Here is a 23,477-nt window from a genome sequence, read left to right as displayed (position 1 = left end):
CAAATTGACCTCAATCAAGCTAGAGAAGGGCCAGCGATTGGCACTTTTAACTCTCCTGAAAGCACTCTAATAGTTTTCTAAATAAAAGTGTTCTAAATAAAACAACCTTACAATTGCAGTTGTATTCCAACCTCTGCGTTAGTAGTTTTTATTTCAAGTATCCTGGGAGGTGTTGGTAGGTGAAAGCTGCCTGCTACTTTCTCCATTATTGTGTCAGTTATAAGGGTTTCACTTCCCATACCTTAGCAGACCCACTTTCTGACGCATAAACATGGACTTCCTGCCTTCCCCGGGCTTGAAAGTGCGGGGTGGGGGAGACAGTAATTTATTTATTTTTTGCTTGCGTACCATTCAGCAGTACCGTGCCTGCAATGCCGTCCATTCCTGGCAGCGAAGATTCCTTATTTAGCTTTGAATTTAGACTACGCAACGAATTGATGATGATGATACAATGCGAAAACAGGGAGATGAAATACACATTAAGTAATCTGTTGTACTCATGGTGAGAAGCATCGGACAATCTATTACTTTGTCTCTTCAGAACCATGAGCTATTGATCACTAGAGGGTTTACATAGGATATGAATATGTGTGACAGGCTTTAAAATTTGCCAAATGAGAATTCACTACAATAATCTGAAAACCTATGCAGAGTACATAAAAATTATTGAATCAATATTGAAAGAAAAATGGTCCCTTAATAAATGTAATAATTACACTGCATCAAGTATCAGAGTCTCAGTGGGACTTGCGCCATACGTGACTTGTGAGGATGTGGGTATGAAAAATATGGAATTCTATAAAAGGGAGAATAATTCAATCTGTGTTCTCGTAATCAAGTGCATCGTAGAGGTACTAAGAACTTCAGTACTTTATTTCATTGCCATGAGTGCATATAGATAAAAGAAAGCAGGTTCAACTGCAGTGGAGTATAATTCGACGTCAAAACTTTCCCACTAAAGTCAAAGTCAATAGCTTTACTTACTCTGGGTTTCTCCCACACTAACAGGGATTCGTTATGAGAAGAATATTTTCGTCTATTCATTGGGGATGACCTCGAAATAGTAAGTTTCATCAGACGTGGCGATCGTGCGACATAATGGTTTAAAAACCAGCACAGGGGAAATTACTAGAAAATCCATGATAAAGAAAAGGGAAGCATACACTGGTAGATCACTGTAGACGATTAATTTAAAATACCTGATCCATCGACACGAAATGCTAGTGAGTTAGGAGATATTAATTTGTAGATGCGCGCAAAGAGAATCAAGTTAACAGGCGCAATTGCTGCAGGCACGTGGCTGTGTCGAATCAGAACAAAGGGCAATGTTAAATGTACTCATTTCACAGTAAATCCAGAGGAATTACACCACGAATAAAATCAAAATCATATCCGAACGCATAATTGAAACAGCTGAATGATTTTCTAAAGGGAAATTACTCTTAAACCTAACTCAAATGAAATCACACCCAGCCATATTCTGGAGAACAAAGACAGCTCGGTTCCGCATCCCACAGCAAGTTAAAAAAGCGCTGGCAAACTGCCGTTGATTTTTTTTTTTTCAGAAAGCGATAGTGTCCTCTAGCCAACTGTAGAGACGGAAAGGATGGGAAAGCTGAGAATGAGGAGGTAACTATATTGCCAGGTATCTTTGGAGGAGCTCTAAAAAGATGGAGCTCTAAAAAGACGAGAGAGTAAACTCTGAAACTCTGTCACCCAACGGGTATAGTTCTAAGGTCATTCACTTACACATTCATATTTACAGATACCGTTCAGGTACAAGATGAGGATGGAAAGAGGTTACTGATTATCAAAGTGAATTAAAAGTGCTCGCTCCATACGTATTCCCTTTACAAGAATTTTATCAAATGGTGCAGAAGACAACTGTATAACCCATTAACGTAATAATAAGCAAAGATAGACGGATAAGAATGAAAGTGGACCAAAACAGATACTTTTCACGTTAATCCCGATCGCAAAATACAATTTAGAAGCGCCGTTCTTGACGTACATTAGAAATCGGTTCGTTGGTGGAGCTTGAGGCGAACAGCGTATGTCAGTGTATCTCAGAAAAGCTTTAGTTGTAAATGGAGGAAAAGTGTCCAACCTTAGACGAGTGAGTATTCATTCCTCGGCGATTTACATTTGCTAATGTGTAAGCATCCTATTTGAGTGCACGAAATTACTCCTGTTGTGTTCAGGCTTTGTGTAACTAATCGCGAGTGCGAGGAATGTACAGAGCGATGCCGTGTCCTACACTGCAACATTGGTATTAAGTTTTGATTAGAGAGTTATTCTGCTTTCCAAGAGAAATTTCCGAATAGAAAACTTCTAGCTTTGATAGCCAACAGAACTATGGAGCGAGCATCACCATCTAGTAATTGAAAATCACTGACTGAGAATTTGTGTGTAATCGGGAAAATCACTTCTGATTTGGTGATGGAAATGCTACAGTTATAGATAAACAGTAACAAGGGTACAAGGCTTTCTTTCATCATTTTTTATCGTAAGTTTTACATAATAATAAAAGAAGATCAGTGGCTTTTATTTTTCGATCGAGTAGATAGATTGCCCAGAATCGTTTCAGTGATTTATATGTAGCACGCGAGGTAGTCATACACAAGTAAGAATGCTGTAGAAGCGGAACTGAAAGGCGAGTTAGGTAGGGCTAGGTATCTTAGCTTCTTTTTCAGCTGACAGAGCCATCAGTAGCTATCTATGGGGCACGGAAGCTATTACTTATGTAAACAACCTGCAGCATTGTCCCTCCACTACAAGTAACACGAATTTTGTACCGGTATATTATGCAGTTTCTTCTCAACCCCTTATCCCAGGTGATATTAACAAAGGCTTTCTGACAATTTATGCTCTGCCTTTAAAGCGATTTTCACCTTGCCTTGGTAACACCATGAAGTGATAATTAATGTGTGTGGTAAAAATATGTGACCGATTTTGGATGATCATATAAATGCACTGGGATGCATGATAGCGACTAGAAGAAAAAGAATGGTAAAAATACTGTCAAGAAATGCATTGAAATATGTAAACAAAGTGTGAGATGATTGTTTATCTCTCCGGAAATATGTGGCTTTGATTGGGACAGACTAGGCATATTATGAATTACCTGATACTTAAAGCTATTGATTTTACTTATTATTAATTTTAATTACTACACACAAGCTGATCTCGAAATTTTCGACGTTTAACCTGCAACCTAACGAGGAATGTTACTGACTCTCAGACAATGACTTTCTGCTGAATACGGAGGAGATACGCTTTGCCGGCCGGGGTGGCCGAGCAGTTCCAGGCGCTACAGTCTGGAACGGCGAGACCGCTACGGTCGCAGGTTCGAATCCTGCCTCGGGCATGGATGTTTGTGATGTCCTTAGGTTAGTTAGGTTTAAGTAGTTCTAAGTTCTAGGGGACTGATGACCTTAGAAGTTAAGTCCCATAGTGCTCAGAGCCATTTGAACCATTTGTTACGCTTTCCCTGTAAGTGAAGCTGAATTTCTTTAAAATGATGTCCCCTGTGTGGCAGTTTTCTATTACACAATACTATGTGTGATGATTTACATTAACTCATAGCGAATGCAAAACATTCGCTGCCATAATGGACTTGAATATGTCTCTTTCTACTCAGAAACATTATTTCACTTAGAAACATCTGTGAAGACTCCTCAATTAAACAAAAATTGGATTCTTACTAATTGGCAGATCACAAAATGTTTACGAATGTTAAGCAAAGTTGCAACGAATCTGTAAGCGTAGGCCCTATATTACCATCTAACTTCCCCAGAATGCTATTGCTAGACTTACATGTTACGCAAGCGAATGTTTCCATAACATTTCAATGATATTTTTACGTAATTTGCAGCGAGCACACATTATTGGTCGTTTCCATTGTCCGTAACAAAGCAAAAAAGCAGACGAACGATATTAAATGTATTTAGATATTTCGGTTAATGGCATGCTTCATTCTTCCACCGACGGTGAAGCGAGTGTACCTGTCATGTTACTAAGGACTTTCAAGCACTTCAGAAACTCTTTTTACGGGAACGGTTATAGAGTGGAACTCTTGCGTGAACTTCCAATGGCGTTGACGGCTAGATAGTGATATCGTTAAAGCGTTAATGAGTTCTAGAATATACCAATGTGAGGAACGGTTCAAATGCGATGGCATCTTTCTAGAAGCAGTTTAAATCTCAAAACATTTAGGAAACGTCCAATTGGCAACTGGCGACCGATACTCGACCTGCAATATGTGCTATACGTGTTTTGGGCACTTCTTAGGGCTCCCTGTTAGATCATTAATCAACAAGTTCCGTCCTCTGAATCAGAGCACCTTTGGGCAACAGTATTTGGTAGGAGAAGCATCACGTACCCGTATCGTCTAATGATCCGTCATTCAAAAACACGAAGGTGTTTCCTCACAAAATACGGAACAGTTTCAGTTTTCAGATAATTATTTTGAACTTGAATGACACGTCGTACACATCTTCACTACGTCAGGACACTGTGCTTTCCACTTAGGCACAAATGACACAGTTTTGCATACCATTAGCTAGTGTATAAATTTTCTTTTTGAAAGGTCAGTGATACTTTAATGAAATTCGAAGATCATTTTACAATCACCGCCCCTATGCTATAATAAGCACAGGTTAGGAAAAAATCGGGAATTTGCTGTTTGCACTGTTTCACTAATTTACAAAAAAATGTTCAAATGTGTTTGAAATCTTATGGTACTTAACTGCAAAGGTCATCAGTCCCTAAGCTTACACACTACTTAACCTAAATTATCCTAAGGACAAACACACACACCCATGCCCGAGGGAGGACTCGACGTGTTGTGCATTAATGTCGTTCCGCGGTCAGCGTAATAGAATACTAGTCAGTTTTCAATCATTTTTTATATTTCTACAAACAACAACTAAGTGGAACAAGGGGCCACGTATTACCATATCACCCGATAAACTCTCATTAACGTTTATAAAGCCGATATAATAGTTAACTTTTACACAAGCAAAGAGATATTTTAAAGAATGTTTGAATATTTACATTTGGATAATGGTAGGGGATATTCTGTATATGGCTATACATTTATTCTGTTTGTGATCCGCGCTAAGACGGTAATAATGTTCTGTTGCGATGGTTTATGACGCAGTACTCTTTAACAATAATGTGACTAAAAACACAATATGAAATTTTATCTGCCTTTGGCAACGGGTCTCTTTGTTAACAGCATAATTGCAAACAACGGTACATATTCTGCTATAACTTTATTAAGTATATCAGTTCTGACGTTGAAGGATGTATGAGTCAGCTTTCTTATGACTTTCCACTGCAATGTAACTACCTGAATCAAATTAAACGTTAAGATATTCTTTCTAATACTGTCCTGGATTGATGCTGCGGAACAAATTTTTGCCTCCATGAGGGTGGTCAAGTTGAAGGTTACATGATTATTCACTTTTGTTGGTTTTCTTCTTCTTTTTCCCTTCCCAAAACCTCTTCATTCTCTGTCTGTGATCTTGTTTTTTGCTCTGCTCTTCTGTCAAAGAAAGTTTAGAGTCAGTAGCGCGTAAATAACCAGATCATACAGTACTAGTTGGAGGCGAAACACTTTGGAACACATCTTCTGATAACTGTCCTCAACAGCTAGCTCGGCAGACCACTCACAGTTGAAATATCTTACACCTTGTAGCTACAAATAGGCCGAGCCTTGTCGACAATGCCAGTATAGGAACTTGGATTAGCTATCACGATGTCTTTATAGCAACTACAATTATAAGTGTTAATAAATCACTCAAGACGGTTAGGAAAGTGTTTGTGGTAGATAAGCAGATAAGCAGTTATTAGTATCGCACTTAGACCGTAAATTGGCATCGTGTAGTTCCAGTAAGATAGATCTAGAGGAATTATGAGGATTGTAAATCGTGATCTGGAAAGTTATGCGTCTAGTAAGTGGATAAAAGATGAAAGAGACCCACCATGGTTTAACAAAGAATCCTGAGGAAGCAGAGGCTGTACTCTCGATTCAAAAGGGAACCCACAAATGACGACAAGCGAAGCTTTGTAGAGATTCGTGCGTCTGTAAAAAGATCTACGTGAGGAGCATACAACAACTAGCAGCGTCACATCTTAGGAAAAGATCTGGCAGAGAACGCCAGAAAATTCTGGTCTTAAGTAAAATCGCTAAGCAGGTCCAAGGCTCCTGTTCAGTTTCCTGTTGCCCAGTCTCGTGTGCCAGTCGAAGATAGCAAAACGAAAGCCAAAGTTTTAAATTTCACGTCGAAGAAATCGTTCACACAGGAGAGTCGTACAAACATACCGTCATTTGGCCATCGTACAGACTCACGTATGAACGACATAGTAACAAGCATCCCTGGCTAAGAGCAGCAACTGAAATATTTGAAAGCAAATAAATCACCAGTTCCCGATGGAATCCCAATTAGATTTTAAAGTACCTACAGTACGACGCAGCGTATATAGACTCAGGCTTACTTAAGTTTGTAACAATTATCGGTTGAACAAGTCTTCTGTCACTTCTCCAATATGCGAATTATCACTTTGTGGATAGTGCTTTCGGGGGCATTATTTTCTTTGTGATGAAGAATATTGTCAAGAACAATTATGCATGTGAAAGGTATAGTCATGAACGTTTAACTGTCATCGGTCCAAAAATATAGAACTGCGTAATTAATTTATGTTTGTGTGCTGGTACATGTTGCAGTACTAAAATCCCCCACCCGCGTCAGTACCGCAGTACGACGTTACAGAGGCCAGTACTGTTAGTCGACTACAATACTATTTCACCTGGTAGTGAGGACCCTTCAGTCGGCTAGTAGTGAGTTTTTATCGTGATATTTCACGAAGACACGCTGGAACACTTCACAATATATGCACAAGTGTCCTGGAAGGATTCACAGTGGGATTCCTTTCCACTACTGCTGTCTCTTATCACCGTCATTATTTTCCCTTCCTCGTCGTCACTGACATAGACTTTGTCTTTTATTATCACTGGTCCTGACCCACCTTCATTTTTTCCTTGTCTTTATTCATCTCCCACTGGCATTGTGTCCTTCATTTCTCCGCGACACTCCTCTGTTGTTGGCAACTATGTTCCACTGCCACTGTGTCCCACTCTTTCCCTCACACTGACATTGTCTCCTTCGCTCTTTCTATATCACAGCCACTGTCTACTGTATTAAATATTTATTACTTTCCGCCTGCTTAGCTGGGTAGTAACATGCTTACCTCCCATGCACTGGGCCCGGGTTCGATTCCCGGCCGGGTTGGAGATTTCCTCCGCTCATGGGCTGGGTGTTACGTTGTCCTCATCATCGGCCACAAGTCGCCCCACTTCGCGGCCGAGCCCCAAAGGGACATCCCGGCCAACAATGCCATACGATCATTTCAGTTTTTCATTATTACTTTTCTGTCTCTTTACGCTACCATTTCCACCTTCTCTCTGCCCATAAAAATGACCGTACATGCTTGCATGCCAAAATTTTTGGATGTGTATGGGAAGGGAGAACGACGGCCCCTTTTCAGACAGTCTTTTAAACAGGAGCGTATTCGTCTTTCTTCTGCTCTGATAGGAGCATTTTTCGCTGGTCCCCTTCTTTTACCTACTACGGTAGGGCGTGTCACTCATTGGAAAGAACACTATAGTTCAGTAAGATGTTGATAGTTTTCTTATACGAAATTTAAATAAATGAAAACTAATTTTACTCCTCAGACGGGATTTTACGTGCACAAAAATTTTGCCTAAAAGTTTCAGCCATTTGCCAGAACAGCGGCCTTGGAAACCGCTACTCGGTTTTGGATCCCAAAAATCACGTTTTTGGGGTGTTTCTCGATAACGGATAAAAATTTTTGAAAAGAGGACATGAAATTTCTATATAAATGCCTAGAGAATATACTGTTAAAATTTTAACAATTTTCTGTGGTTATTTAGTATTTCGATTTCGTCTCACACCAGATTTTACAAGTACATTTTACATGTAAAACTAGGGTAATTTCGATCCGCTGTATCTCAGGAGCGGATAAAGATATGGAGAATGTTTTGAGGTCCTTCGAGTTCGGTATCTTAGGAAAATATCGTAAGAATTTCGTGAGTTTTCTGTACATTGCCGTCTTGAAATCCACGGCTAGGTTTTGGTACCCAAAAACTAAGTTTTTAGGGTGTTTCTCAATAACCAATAAATATTTTGAAAACGAGAGGATGACAGTTCTAGATAAATGCCTAGACAGTATACCGTTAAAATTTGAGTACTTTGCTGCAGTTGGTTATTTACATATCCGGTGCTGACAGCGAAAAAATGGTGAAACCCACCTTTTTTGGTTTCTTAGGAGCCGCCCATGAACTAAATGGTGCCATCGTAAGCCCCTTAACGCGCACCATAGACCGCATCTAATGAAAAAATAACCAACTGATTTGTTCCGTTTGTCTAAGCTGGAGGAAGTCTGTAATATTCAATCTTTGATCCTGTACTGTAGGATAGTTACAGCGAGACGGTCCTTCTGTTGGGTGTACAAATGGTCTCTGGCCTAACGGATATCCAAACCACCAGTAACTTCCTATCACCAATAGAACCCGAGGTATGAGCTCCGGAAAAATCCCTTTTTTACGCGCGGTATTTTGAAACATATTTGTATTTTGCATGCTATCGCATGTGTACCGAAATTGTGTAGCTTATTCTTCTGTGAGATCGTATCACTATCTGCCGTTTTTTGGACAGTCGCTCCACTGTTTGTATCCAGCGAATTGCAGTAGCTGCACTGGTCAAACACAGACCATATTTGGATTAAAATAGCTTTGTGATACACGTTTGAGCGAGTCTCCACCAACACATCCATCTTCTTCCATACTACAGACTGTTAACGATGGTCCGAGAGTAGGGAACAGGTTCTCAGATGTGTGAGGTGCTCTAAGACGTTTCAAGAAATAGAAACCTGTACATTGTCCTGTACGACGAGTGTTCATCAGAGCCAAACGAATCGTCAGGAAGTGCGATAGGACCGTTCATATTTCTGTATAACAAACAGTCTGATGAATAAGGTGTGCAACAGTTTGAGACCATTGACAGATGAAGGTGTAGTTTACGGTCAAATGTAGCCTTTGAGTGATTGTAAAAGGATGCAAGATGACTTCGACAGAATTTCTATTTCTTCCTAAGGATGACAGTTTGCTTTAAATGTTTAAAAATGTAAGTTTATGCGGATAAGCAGAAAAAGCAAACCGGCTATGTTCGAATACAGTATTAGCTGAGTGATGCCTTACACAGTCACGTCGATTAAGTACCTAAGCGCAGCGTTGCAAAGCGACATAAAACTGAAAGAGCACGTAAGGTCGGCTGTAGGGAAGTAGGAAATTCTAGCTGATCTACAAAAGAGACTCTTTACAGAACATTTACGTGGCAAATGTGTGACTACCGCCCCTCGAGTGTTTCGGAAATGCTCTGTGAACTCAAATGGGAATATTTGGAACGAAGTAGATATTCTTTACGTGAAATACTGTTGAGAAAGTTTAGAGAACAGGTATTTAGAAACGCTGCACAACGATCCTGTGGCCAATAACGCACATCTCGCGCAGCACAGGGATAACAAGAGACATCCGAGATACTTCAGAAGTCTATAAGCAGTCGTTTTTCCACCGCTCTGTTCGCTACTGGAACACGAAAGACAATGACTAAAATTTGTACGAGGTACGCTCCGCCATGCACCATACGGTATTTTGCGATGTGTGTAGATGTGGTGTGGAAGGGGCCAGTCGTTGTGCAGTTGGAGTTTGTTCTGGAGCGCCTCAGGCTCCATTCGTTGCCTGTTCTGCTGGCACATGGAGGCCTTGTGCTGAGTCCGCAATCTAGACAGACAAGTACGCATAGACCAGTTGTTATGGGAAAATGTAATAATGAGTAATTTTGAACTGTCGCAGGTGGAGCAACAAGTACGTAATACTGGACTGCCCGACAGAGATGGCGAAGGAGATTGTGGTGACGCACGTGCGAGACATTACACTCGGCAAGCGGACCTACCACTACCTCCTGAGCGGGCTGGTGAGTATAAAGTGTAAACGACGATATACAGCAAAGTAAACCTACCATGTTTTCAACTTTGTCCCTCTCAAATCCATTTTAAGAACAGAAGGGAAGGAAACTAGAATTTACCGTTCCGTCCATGACAAGGTCATTAGAGACGGAGCACAACATGGATTTGGAAAGAACCTGGAAAAATCGGCTGTGACCTTTTCAGACGAAAATAATTCTTTAAATAAAAATCATTGTTTAATATGCGACGTTTTAAAATGGGACTAAAAATATAAAATAATATATTCAAACTGCATACACAATACAAAATTGTTTAGGCTTTCGTGGCCACTTGTTGACAAACTGCCTTTCGGCTTTTGTCTCGGGTTCTTCGGCTGACGTTCGTCGGATGATTCTTCTGACGTTTCGCCAGCGCGAGTGGATGGCATTCTCAAAGCTTCACTCTCCACTGCTGGTGGCTTTGGCAATGCCAGCCACTGATGCTTGTGAAACGTCAGAAGAATCTTCGAACGAACGTCGACCGAAGAACCCGAGACAGAAGCTAACAGTCAGTTTGTCCATTCAGAATACTAATCCAAAATAGATAATCCTGAAAATATGAGATTGTGTATTTCCAATAGCTATGAAAATACCTATAAGATTTGAAACGAAAAACATGGAGCGTATGCAGTACATAATTCTGAGAAGACGAATCACTCATTAATTATGTATTTCATGCACCCTATGGTTTTATTTTTAAATCTCACAAGCACTCATGACAGCTGTTAAAAATTCACAATCACAGATTTTCAGAGCTATCTCTGTAGAGTTACGAATTTGTGTGGGCCAGGAGAAATTAGTTTATACCTTTTAGTCCGCTTTAAAACGCGGTAAATTAAAAATTGATTTCATTTTAAATAATTATTTTCTTAATCAAACTAATTAATTCAGCTATGGGTTCTTGATGAAACATTGTATATTATATTAACTAAACGAAGCACTTTTTGAGTCTAATGTCACAACTTTGTAATTTTATCAAGATTATCAGCAGAAATAACTTTCAGAGAGTAAGTCAAGACTCGATATTGTAAAAAGTTGACGTGTTTATCTTCGTTTCGTTCTCATCTTTGGGATTAGTTACGTACCACAAAATGAGCTTTTAATACAAAACATAGGTCGTACAGTAATAATAAAGGTTGTGAAAGATGGCTAAATAAGTGTTTAGTTTACTTGATATAATGATTTTCTGATTTTTAGTCTTGCGTATGTGAAATTTTTCGGTCGATTTGCCGCGCGGGATTAGCCGAGCGGTCTCAGGCGCTGCAGTCATGGGCTGTGCGGCTGATCCCGGCGGAGTTTCGAGTCCGCCCTCGGGCATGGGTTTGTGTGTTTGTCCTTAGGATAATTTAGTTTCAGTAATGTGTAAACTTAGGGACTGATGACCATAGCAGTTAAGTCCCATTTGATTTCACACACATTTGAACATTTTTTACGGTCGGTTTCTGTTCACTTGATTCAACCAATACATTGCTCTCTCCTACGTATCACAACGAAAAGATGGTGAAGGTAAAAATTACACACATTCGAGCTCAGACGGAGTCTTACGTGCTATTGTTCTTCCAGAAAACCGTTCGCAACTGAAACGGGAAAAAGGGGTTACAGCAATGGTGACCAAAGTGCCCTCCGCCACAAACCAGACAAGAAGGGTGTTAATATCGCATTGTCATCCAATTATGAGGTATATTGAAAGCTTCGTGTCTCTATCTTATCGAGAAATTAATTTAAAATCAACTGTAAAAGAAAGCATCTAAATAAAAACGTGTTAACCAAATTGCTCTCCGTCACACCACAACACTTCAGACAAGAAAGCGTTTTAACATTTCACTGTGATCGTGTTCTGGGTGAGTCGAAAGCTTTAAGTCTCTAGGTCATTTGGAAGTTAGTTGAAAATCAGTTGTAAAATTAGTCCGAGCAGGCAGACTGACAAGAAGACGACGTAATTAAAAACGTGGTAGAATTCTACCATTTGATATAAGCTTTCGACAGGATCGCCTGTCAAAGATTTGATCCGGTCTCCTCCAAATGCGAATACCCTTCAGTACAACAATAGCCTAGTGTACGCTCGTATTTGCATTAAAAAATTTTTTCAAGTACCCACGTCACCAATTCGCACACAAAACCTTTTTTACATGCACAAGCTACAATTTCTGATGGAATCTTTAGTTCTTATTCACCAGTTGGCTGTGGTTGGAAGTCAGATCACCGTAGCGTGTGATTCACTGACAGACGCAGAGTCGCATTATCGTGTAGGCTGCCTATGTTACAGGCCTGGGGCTAGCATCACAAAAATCTCATAGAAAAAAGGGTTTCTTTTACAATTAACTAAGATGACGGTTTCCTGACGGCGGTACGCGAACCACTGGCGATACGCGAGGACATTTCAGGCCATACGCGCGAAAGAAAACTGAACACGCACTAATAAAGGTAAAATTATTCCATTATGTGACTTTATTTGTAAAGTAAAATTATAGTGAGAAAACTGATCAATAAAAGTACCATCTGTGTAGCATTAAAGAAAATGGACTTAACAAAGAACATTTGTTTCGGACTGTACGCAATACACAGGGGGGTTGTACCCTCCCCCCCCCCATCCCTCATTACTCTTCTCTGCCTTGGCCGGGAATGATTCATCTTGTTTTGACATTGACGATACTTTGAGCGAAACTTATCATGTCGCTTTGCAACTACTGCCAACTTCTCCAGTGTTGCAATGTGAGGCGCTGCAGTAGTCATTATGCAATGAATGGTTTGTTGCTGTTGTTGTCACTTTGTTTGATGTTGAGTTAAATGGTATCGTAATACGAAGAAAGCTGTTCCAAAGCTGATTTTGAGTACTATAACTGTGAACTGAAGTTAAAATTGACTGTGTGAATTACATGTGACCGATTTTTAAGTTAAGCATGAAGCGATTTTTAAGCCAGAAAGCTCTTTCCTCCGTCAAGGATGCAGTAAAAAACCTAAGCTACACCTAACCACAAGTATAATTAAACCTACTTATCACTTGGCTTTTCAGCAAAGGTCGGTACAGAAATCAGTGACAACCCATTTCTCCAACGCTTTGTATGATTAGGAACGCATTCAAATCAAAGCAGGAAGCCTTCGTTATTAAATTGTCATCAAAGCTGTAAGCACTCCGAGTTACTCGGTAAACTAATTGACTTTTTTCTAAGGATATCTGTGTTTTGTAAACAGGAATTCCAATATGTGACAAATTTGTTTACATTTATATTAACCTGATAAGTCTCATACTTTGAAACGTACCCTTTGAACAATTCTACACGAGACTGTGCTTAACCTGACACACAATACTTTGTTAGCGCAACGCAATCTGACTTTCAAAATTCCCTACAAAAGAATGGCCCTGACTAACATTAAACTATACCTTTCACAAATCACTTACCTCACAAAAATCTTCGCTGCTCAAGCTACTGCAATACAGCAAGCGCCACTACTGCCAGCTAAATAAAAGATTCAAACTACTGAAGGCACTAACTACTGATAGGGATAGTTAGCAAATGAAAGATATTAATAGAGAACAAACAATGTATTTACCTTAATATCATCACAAGTCATAATATATACATCAGTTCATGACAAATTGCAAACCTCCGCCATCTCTCTCCCCACATCCACCACTGCTGGCGGCTCACCTCCAACTGCGCAACGCTACGCGCTGTTCACAGCCAGCTGCCTAACACTACAATGGCGAGTATTACAACAATGCAAAGCAGCCACAGACTGCACACAGCACAGCCAGTGATTTTCATATTGAGCGCTACGTAACGTTGCCAATAAGAAAACATAAACAGCCTACTTACATAGAGAAAACATAAACAGCCTACTTACATAGAGAAAACATAAACAGCCTACTTACATAGAGAAAACATAAACAGCCTACTTACATAGCCCCCATGCTCCCCACAAAAATTTTTACAAATTGGATGGGGCAGTGGCCAATACAGATTTGAAAAAATTTTTCATAATTACAATAACAAAGAAATCAAATGCACACACTTATTGATATTATGTTGGTCAAAAGCTAAAATTGTCTCACAGTCCATAAAGACAGTCCTAATCGTACATAACAGGAGAATAGCAGTGTTTTTCTCAAAGTCTGAGCAGTAAAAGAAAATGCACACAGAAGTAGTGGATTTCCATGCAGTCTTGAAGAAGTAGTGTTGTCCTTCCAATGGAAAGACAGTGCTGACTCTCGACATGCAGACAGGTAATGGGCCACAACAGAGCAAACCCACAGCAGAGTCATTCGAAGTTTGGAAGAATATTGGTAGGTAGGTCATCACAGAGCAGACCCACTGGAGTCCTGGTAGAGATTGTGGTATTGGTGGGCCACCAGAGGTGCAGACCCACTGCAGTCCTCGTAGAAATAATGGCGTTGGTAGGTCATCATAGATGCAGACCCACTGTAGTCCTTGTAGAGATAATGGTATTGGTGGGCCACCAGAGGTGCAGACCCACTGTAGTCCTGGTATAGACGGCCAGCAGCCATCCGTTGCGACTGTGCAGGTGCACAATCACCATCGAAGATTCTTGCAGAGAATATAGCAAGTCCATAAACCACCACTTGTGCACTCAGAAAGTTTTTCTTTTAATTGTCCTTAGAACCAGCAATGCTGTTATCCAGTCCCTTGCTGAATTACCAACACACGTGCAAACACTATCAGTCCCTACTTCTCACATATTGTCCATATACTATGACCAACAGAAACGTGTGCAGTGAAATGGAACTTACAAGTTAATAATATCATGAACTGGTGACAATTACAATTTTATAACAGAAGAATACAATAACAAAGGTACAAAATACATCATTAAAGAACATAACAATACAGATAACATTTGTAGTACAGGCTTTACAAAAGAATAGAAATAAACATATACATGAGTGTTACAAAAATAGTGACATAAGTACATACATAAAATAATGAGAATAGTTTTCGAAACATTAATTTCACACATGAACATTGAAACAGAACAGAATTGTAAACAACTTTACAAAGAAAATAACATATTATTAATGCAACTTATATTTGAGGATAACAGTATTCCTCCTCATAGTGAATATAGCTTAGTATTAGAAGAGAAAAAAATTCTATGAAACAGTACACAGAGACAGGAAGAAAACAAATACTCAAGGGTACACAAACACATAGTGGGATAACACCAATAGGAAAGGACAGGGTTCGTTTTCAGTGTAACATTTGGTACTGTAGTCCAACCCAAAACTTCATATATCTTTCCTCTTATTTCATCCTTTGTTTCCACCAAAAAAAATTCTATCTAAGCATGCTTTCTGTATTCTGTTCATATTTCTTTCAAAGTAATTATTTCTGATTGTACAATACTCATTTGGGCCCAAATCCTTTTTATATAACTTCGCAATGCATTCTTTACCTATTCTCCATAGTCAGTTTCTCATATAGTCTACCCCCTCTTAAGCTAACTTAAATCTACTGAGCTCAGATGCTAAACTAAGGGACGAGGCAATGCAGCAGCACGTAAAACAATTATTATAAACAGCAATAAAAAAAATGGAAAATTGCAAAGCAAGCTACAGTATAAATTAGCAAAAGTCAAATTCAATAACACTATGCCTGGCAAACAGCAGCAACTTATACCTAAACATGACATAGCGCAAGCAGAAAAAATATTACACTAAAATGGCCATGTCTAATACCTATGTCACATCTTAACATTAGAGTGATGCATCACAATTTATTCTACAAAAGAAATTACCAAGTACTTGAAAAGAAAATTATGTGTTACTGTTATTAGTTCCTTCTTATTGTTCTTTCCTTTCCAAGTGCTCCTTTTTTTAAAAGAATGTGGATCATAAAATAATTATTTAATAGATCTGTTGACAGAAAGTGTTCACATTAGCAAATGCATTTCATTTTATAAAAGCAATGCTGCAACACAGCTGAAAAACAGGTATCTAATGAAATAAGCAATTACGCAAACCAAAGCATAAAAATATCATTCAATAGTCATGTGACATTTCATAAGTTAGTAGAAATTCTCTCAACTCTCGTAGAAAGACGCTTGTCGTAATCAGGTGTGCAGATGTACGAATATTTCCCATCAATTCATAAGCATTTCAGCAATTAGCACAAAGTGTGAGTAATCATATGTTTTCAAGTAACGAGGGTGTCGCATTAGCTATGAAAGGCACACCCTAATGGCTTGTTCTCCAGGTGTTTTCCTGTGCTCTGAAAGGCACGCGCTAATGGCTTTTTCTCCAGGCGTCTGACACAGCTGGGTGCCCACGACGCATTATGTGTAGGTGGTCCGTTAACTTTGTTACGGAAATATTTACGACAGCAGTTTCCGCTACAGAGACAGTCGCATATAAAAATATTTCACAGGTCAAGAATTTGCGTTACAAATCTGTAGAAACAAAATGCTATTGATATAACAGTGTCCAAAAAATTTTCGTCTGCATTGTAATACATTCACGAATATACACACACATTTCATAACTCTTAAAGTACGTTTCTCGGTTTCCAACATCCTTTTCATAAATCAGAGTCCCTAAACACTACTCATTATTCCTTACCTCATTATACATATACATATTCGTTGACACTTCTTCAATATTTCATCGTGAGAAATACGTAGCATAATAAACATTCCTCAACAACATAATACACATCGTCGTCGTAATAATAACATCATAAAACTTCAGTCAAATCTCAAAATCGTCGTAACTTCCTCCAATAATTTCTAAGCCTAAAATAATTCTCTGCTCATGTCAAAAGTGTCAGCTGCCTCAAACGTACTTTAAAAATCATGATCTCATACCAAATACATCATTCAAAGCTCTCATAGTATCACAATGATTCCGAAAAAATATGAACAGTTCACAAAGTACAGACAAAATACAGTTTCATAAGTGTGAAGTTATCCAACTGTATAATTGCGTAAACATGTGTCACTGATGTAGTAAAATAAATGTTTGTCTCTCTCAGTTAAATAATCAGATAGCTGTGTAATTCTGTGTTTTAGAGAAATATGGTACCGATGTGTAAAGTTGTATAAGCAAAATACCATATTAGCTAGGGTTCCTTGTGGTTGCCACACACATGGTACACAAAGTAAGCGTGTACCCCCCTGAGGATAAATGTAATTATACCCTCAGGTGTTACAAATTACAGCAATGGAATGAAATGTATCACGGAAAACTTTCTTTGTAATTCAAAAATCTTTAAAAATAAATGTTTTAAGTACAAAATTAATCACTGAAATGCGTGTCCTGTAGCGCTAAATGTGCATATTGTTGTAAGACAATCTCTGTGAAAGTGTCGTAGTTATTTTCCTCCAAAAGCTAAGTTCTGCAGAAGCCAATGTACTTACCTCATGATAAACAAAAGTGAAATGCTTTGCGTAGAGATATCTTAGTTATTACGCTTATTGTTGTGATGATGAAAGTACTGTGCTGTAACGTATTGTTGTGCTATGGAAAAGGCTGTCTCCTTGTAGCTATACCACAAAAGTTACTAATAAAACATGTTTTGATTTCCAGAAGAATTCAGAAAACTGTGCAAATATAAAACAGATACACCGCAAAAGCAACATTGTAAATTGTCACTCATTAGTAGCGTCGTGATAAAAATCGTGTAGCTGTCACATAAACTAACCACTGTGCCATCTGGTATCTCTCAGAAAGCACCTTGAATCCATAATGTATTTGCAAGTAAACCAAAATGTTGCATTAAAATCTCATTAGCAGTACCAGATATAATGTTATTTTTCTCGGAGCCAGCCGGCGCACGTGTATGCCTGCCGTGCGAGTTATTGTCTGTCTCTTTGTTGCCGCGCGTCGTTACTGGGATTAGGAGGCCTAACTTCCACAAATTCGCCTTGCCGAGAGGGCCCAGCTCTGTTTAAAGCTCGCCAGTTCTGATGGAATTCAGGTCTGTCGTTTTGTCGGTAGTTTACATAGTTTCTTGTTTGTCGGTCATGTGGTGGAGAATTTCTCCCTGAGTCGTAACTGCGCGCTGAACTGTTGCGTCTGAAGTTATTCTGTCTCCCTTGGTAATAATAGTTCTGGTTGTCATATTGTCTATTTCTATGATTGTCTCTGTCATATTCATTACTACGGAAATGCGATCTTTCTCTGTAACTATTATTACTCTGCCAGTGGTTGTCATACGGGTGGTGTCTGTTTTGGTCACGATTTACGTTGTAAGAATAGGCTTGTCGTGTATAGTTATTGCTTCTGTCGTCACGAAATTGTGACGGATGTGACCTGTAATTGTTGTGCTCCTGTTTCCGCGTTCCCCGATTGTCAGTGTCAATTTCCAGTTCTTGTAACAGTCCCTGAAATGCTTCAATGTCGTCTTTGCAACGTCCTGCCAAAATAATATGTCGTAAATGTTCAGGTAATTTGATTAAGCAAATGCGGATGAGTTCTGAGGGGCTGTATGGGTTTGACAGGTACTGATTCTTGTGCAACATGTCTTCAAAATATTTCACAAGACTGGAGAATTCAGATTGTTCGAAATGTTTCATCATTATGATGCCATGTTTTACGCGGTATTGTGTGGCTTGAGACCAATACGCTGAGAGGAAGGCATGGTAAAATTCTCCTTCACTGTGGCAATCGTGAATGACCGATCGCATTCTTACAGCTGGTTCATTCTCTAAGTAGCCACACATAAATTCTAATCTGTGTTCCAACGACCAGTTGGGAGGAAAACAATGAGAGAATTGATGGAGCCATGCTTGTGGATGAATGTCGTTGGCAGAATTCTTAAACGTTTTGAATTTACGTGTAGTAATGAACAGCTTATAGTCAAAATCATCACGTCGGCGAGTCGCATATCGGTCATTGTTAGGTCGTGTCGGCCGTTCCATCTCAAAATTCGGTGCACATTGCCAATTTCTTTCATAACTTCCGAAATGCTCTGTGTTATTATTTTGTGTCTGTTCCGTATTTGTATGTCCCTCTTCCCGTATTGGGGCGCGAGTGTCCTCTGAAATACGTAATTCTTGTACTACTTGTGCCAACTGATCTTGCACTTCCCGGATTTCTCTTTTGTACTGTGTATTGATTTGATTTTGATTTTGTTTGAATTTTCTAATTTGTTCATACTCTTCTGTGTCAGTGAAGGCTACAGGTGTTGTGTCATTCAGATCATCATCTACCTTTGTAGATAAGTTAGTGAACTGATCTGAAAGTTCGGCTACTTTATCCGATAGTGAAATCATTTCCTCTGTATGTTTTTCTGAACCAAGTTTCAGAGTGTCCATTTGTGTTGCAATCGTGTCTACTGTGACCTTTAAGTTTTCCTGAGTTTTTGCAAGTTGCGTAACCGAATCGGTAGATGCAACTGAGTCAATTTTAGCTTGCAAGGTCTCATGATTTTCATGAACAATAGTTTGCAGTTCTTTTATGGCTGCTTCGTGATTCTGTAATACATTTTCATGACGCGAAAAAATAGGTTGGAAATGCTCACAAATTTGTGTTTTTACGTCATTACAGACCTTTTGACATTTCGATTCGATGTTATGTAACTCAGTGGTTAAATCTTCACGTGTTTGTTCAAGTGTAGTGTCTAACTTTTTGAGATTTTGTTCCATTGTGTCTAACTTTTTGAGATTTTGTTCCACTGTGTCTAACTTTTTGAGATTTTGTTCCACTGTGTCTAACTTTTTGAGATTTTGTTCCACTGTGTCTAACTGTTGCTGTGTTTGTCTCTGATTTTGTTCCAATTGTTGCATTAATTGCAATAATAATGTATTAGTGTCTGGAATCTGTTTCTCTACGCTTTTCGGCAGTGCATTTGCACCGACAACATTCACATTTTGACAAGCAGAAAATGTGTCTTGACTTATTTGAGAAAACGGTGATGACCCAAAACCTGAATCTACAGTATTTGCGAAATCATGTCGTGTCATTTCGGCTTCCTGAGGCGAGCTATTGCCGACCGATCGATCGATAATGCTTCCCTCTTCACTAATTGTTTCACTGTCCACGCCATTGTTTGCCGCCCGCTCCATTTCCCTATGCACAATTATCAAATTACTATTTTGAACATCAGTTAATTCATTACTCGGTGGCGCTAACATACTGCTTTCATTTTCACTGTCATTTCTCAGTTTACTTTGGAGCCTAGTATTACGTTTTTCACACGCCATTATTGTCACAGTATTTCACACGACAACACAGAAAAACACAATTTGAAGATCAAAAATAAGAGAACACATTAAAATAGCACTGAAAATAATATCTAGTTAATTGCAGCTGCGAAATACTTGGTGCAAATCTACATGCATGCCACAACAGTTTTACTGTACAACAATGAAAGACTGCAACTACAAAGGAGATTCTCTCTACAATTACGCGCTAGCAATAAACAAAAGCTACACTAAATACACAAACTACAAGAAAAAATCAGAAGATTCCAGTGAGGTATCCTAGGCTAAGGGTCGACATATGAAACGTACCCTTTGAACAATTCTACACGAGACTGTGCTTAACCTGACACACAATACTTTGTTAGCGCAACGCAATCTGACTTTCAAAATTCCCTACAAAAGAATGGCCCTGACTAACATTAAACTATACCTTTCACAAATCACTTACCTCACAAAAATCTTCGCTGCTCAAGCTACTGCAATACAGCAAGCGCCACTACTGCCAGCTAAATAAAAGATTCAAACTACTGAAGGCACTAACTACTGATAGGGATAGTTAGCAAATGAAAGATATTAATAGAGAACAAACAATTTATTTACCTTAATATCATCACAAGTCATAATATATACATCAGTTCATGACAAATTGCAAACCTCCGCCATCTCTCTCCCCACATCCACCACTGCTGGCGGCTCACCTCCAACTGCGCAACGCTACGCGCTGTTCACAGCCAGCTGCCTAACACTACAATGGCGAGTATTACAACAATGCAAAGCAGCCACAGACTGCACACAGCACAGCCAGTGATTTTCATATTGAGCGCTACGTAACGTTGCCAATAAGAAAACATAAACAGCCTACTTACATAGAGAAAACATAAACAGCCTACTTACATAGAGAAAACATAAACAGCCTACTTACATAGAGAAAACATAAACAGCCTACTTACAACTTGACTGGTTTTAGGATTGCAAAGACACGGAAACGTCACACCGTTGTTCGTTGCTACTTACACGTCTGAAAGTGGGTTTTATTAGTTGTTGTACATTGAATATAAATACAGAAGCAGACTTAGTGTTGAAGAAGACTTGATAATTATATTGAACTCAATGGAGTGGGACTTTGAAGCTCAGGTTAAAGATAAACATTAACATTCTTCAAAAAGAAGCATGTGGGTGTCCTTTCATTAGAATATAAGCTTGAAAACTGACTAATTATTTTGAAGTCTGATTTACCGTCACTGTTCCATTTTTCTTCTTTTTCATTTTATACTCTAATTTATCATGTATGTTCTACGTTCAGATCATTACTCTCTTGCAGAGTGATTTACACTGCTTGTGACGTAAAAGTTTGGTCTTCTCAAGTCACGACGAGTTGCATGTCACTGTTCAAAAATGGTTGAAATGGCTCTGAGCAGTATGGAACTTAACAGCTGAGGTCATCAGTCCCCTAGAACTTAGAACTACTTAAACCTAACTAACCTAATGACATCACACACATCCATGCCCAAGGCAGGATTCGAACCTGCGACCGTAGCGGTCGCGCGGTTCCAGACTGAAGCGCCTAGAACCGCACGGCCACTCCAGCCGGCCATGTCAGTGTTATGAAGAGGTCAGGTGGTCCATATTTTCTTACATGGTCATGGCATCTTGAGTGTATTTATCCATGAGTCTAGGACTTCCTAGGCATGATGAGCGTTCTAGTGTCTTCAGTGCTTCCGTGATTTATGATTACGTCTCGAAGGTGGGCGCGTTCTACCGTGCGTAGTTTCTTTTGATTCAATGTTATGTAAGGCATCCGTTCCGCTCCTATACAGGGCGTTTCAAAAAGAAAGAGCAGATTTCAAACATTTATTTCTCAAAAACTACAAATGATAGAAACACAATTCAAACGTTTCTTGTCAGAGAAAGGTTCAAAGTTTTTCAATGGTCCGCGCAGAAGTTCCATGCAAATCCGCAGTGGCGCTGGCGTTTGTTTGTAGGAAAATGGCGACGACACCACAGGAACGATCATTTTGTGTGCTGCAATTTGCAAAGTTAGAGTCCATTGTTGGTGTGCAACGTGCATTCCGCCGTCAATTCAACAAACAGCCGCCTCGTCATAAGCAAATTTATGAGTGGCATCACAGATTCGTAGAAGATGGTTGCATCTGCAAGCGAAAAAGCACGGGTCGTCCACGCACATCGGATGAAAATGTCGAGCGTGTCCGTGCAGCTTACGAAAGGAGCCCTAGAAAATCCACGGCACGGGCAAGTCACGAACTAAACATGTCTAAAACAACGGTATGGCGCGTTCTGAGTAACCGTCTGCACATGAAGCCGTACAAACTGCAGTTATTGCAAGCATTGCGTCCTGACGACCACAACAAAAGGTTCGAATTTTCAACTGCAATTCTACAGGACATGGAAGAGGACAATTTTGCCGAACGATTAATTTTTTCAGATGAATCAACGTTTCACATTTCTGGTAAAGTTAATCGGCATGACGTACGAATTTGGGCGAGTGAAACTCCGAGGGACGTTATTCAACATGAAAGAGACTCACCAAAGGTTAACGTCTTTTGTGCAATTTCGGTAAACAAAGTTTATGGACCTTTCTTTTTCATGGAGAAAACTATCACAGGAACCATTTACCTGGACATGTTAGAAAACTGGCTATTTCCTCAACTTCAGGAAGATTCAAATCACTTCATCTTCATGCAAGATGGCGCCCCACCACACTTCTCTGAACCTGTACGACGGTACCTAAATAACACCATTCCAGGACGGTGGATTGGAAGAGCAGGAGCACAAGATCAATGTCATCGTCTGTGGCCTCCCAGGTCACCAGACCTTACTCCCTGCGATTTTTATTTGTGGGGGTACATAAAGGACTGTGTTTATGTCCCACCTATGCCCGCTACTCTTCAAGAGGTACGACATCGAATTGTTGCGGCCGTGAATTCGGTAACTAAAGACCAGTTGCGTCGTGTGTGGCAAGAAATGAGATACCGGTTTGATATTTGTCGTGTAACAAATGGTGCTCATATTGAGGTACAGTTTTGATATTTGTTGTGTAACATTTGGTACTCATATTGAGTGAAGGACCGTTGGAATTGTGTTTCTATCATTTGTAGTTTTTGAGAAATAAATGTTTGAAATCTGCTCTTTCTTTTTGAAACGCCCTGTATTTGCGTACATATCCACCAGAAATTGTTGCAACAAATGGCGAGTGTTGAGAATGTGACTGTA

At 39.5% G+C, this 23,477-nt stretch overlaps 1 protein-coding gene across 1 annotated transcript in view; it reads left to right on the top strand.

The window, feature by feature from the left end:
- The window catches only part of LOC124612968 (glutamate receptor 1-like), a 1,095,838-nt gene that overhangs the window by 805,090 nt on the left and 267,271 nt on the right, over positions 1–23,477 (top strand). Inside the window, exon 6 of the mRNA XM_047141496.1 lies at positions 9,938–10,058. Coding sequence (XP_046997452.1) covers positions 9,938–10,058 — 121 coding nt within the window. The remainder of the gene's footprint in view (positions 1–9,937; positions 10,059–23,477) is intronic.

The sequence above is a fragment of the Schistocerca americana genome, chromosome 4, assembly GCF_021461395.2.
Source record: "Schistocerca americana isolate TAMUIC-IGC-003095 chromosome 4, iqSchAmer2.1, whole genome shotgun sequence".
Lineage (NCBI taxonomy): Eukaryota > Metazoa > Arthropoda > Insecta > Orthoptera > Acrididae > Schistocerca > Schistocerca americana.
Note: the sequence above shows the minus strand (reverse complement) of the source record. Positions and strands in the feature narration are given on the sequence as shown.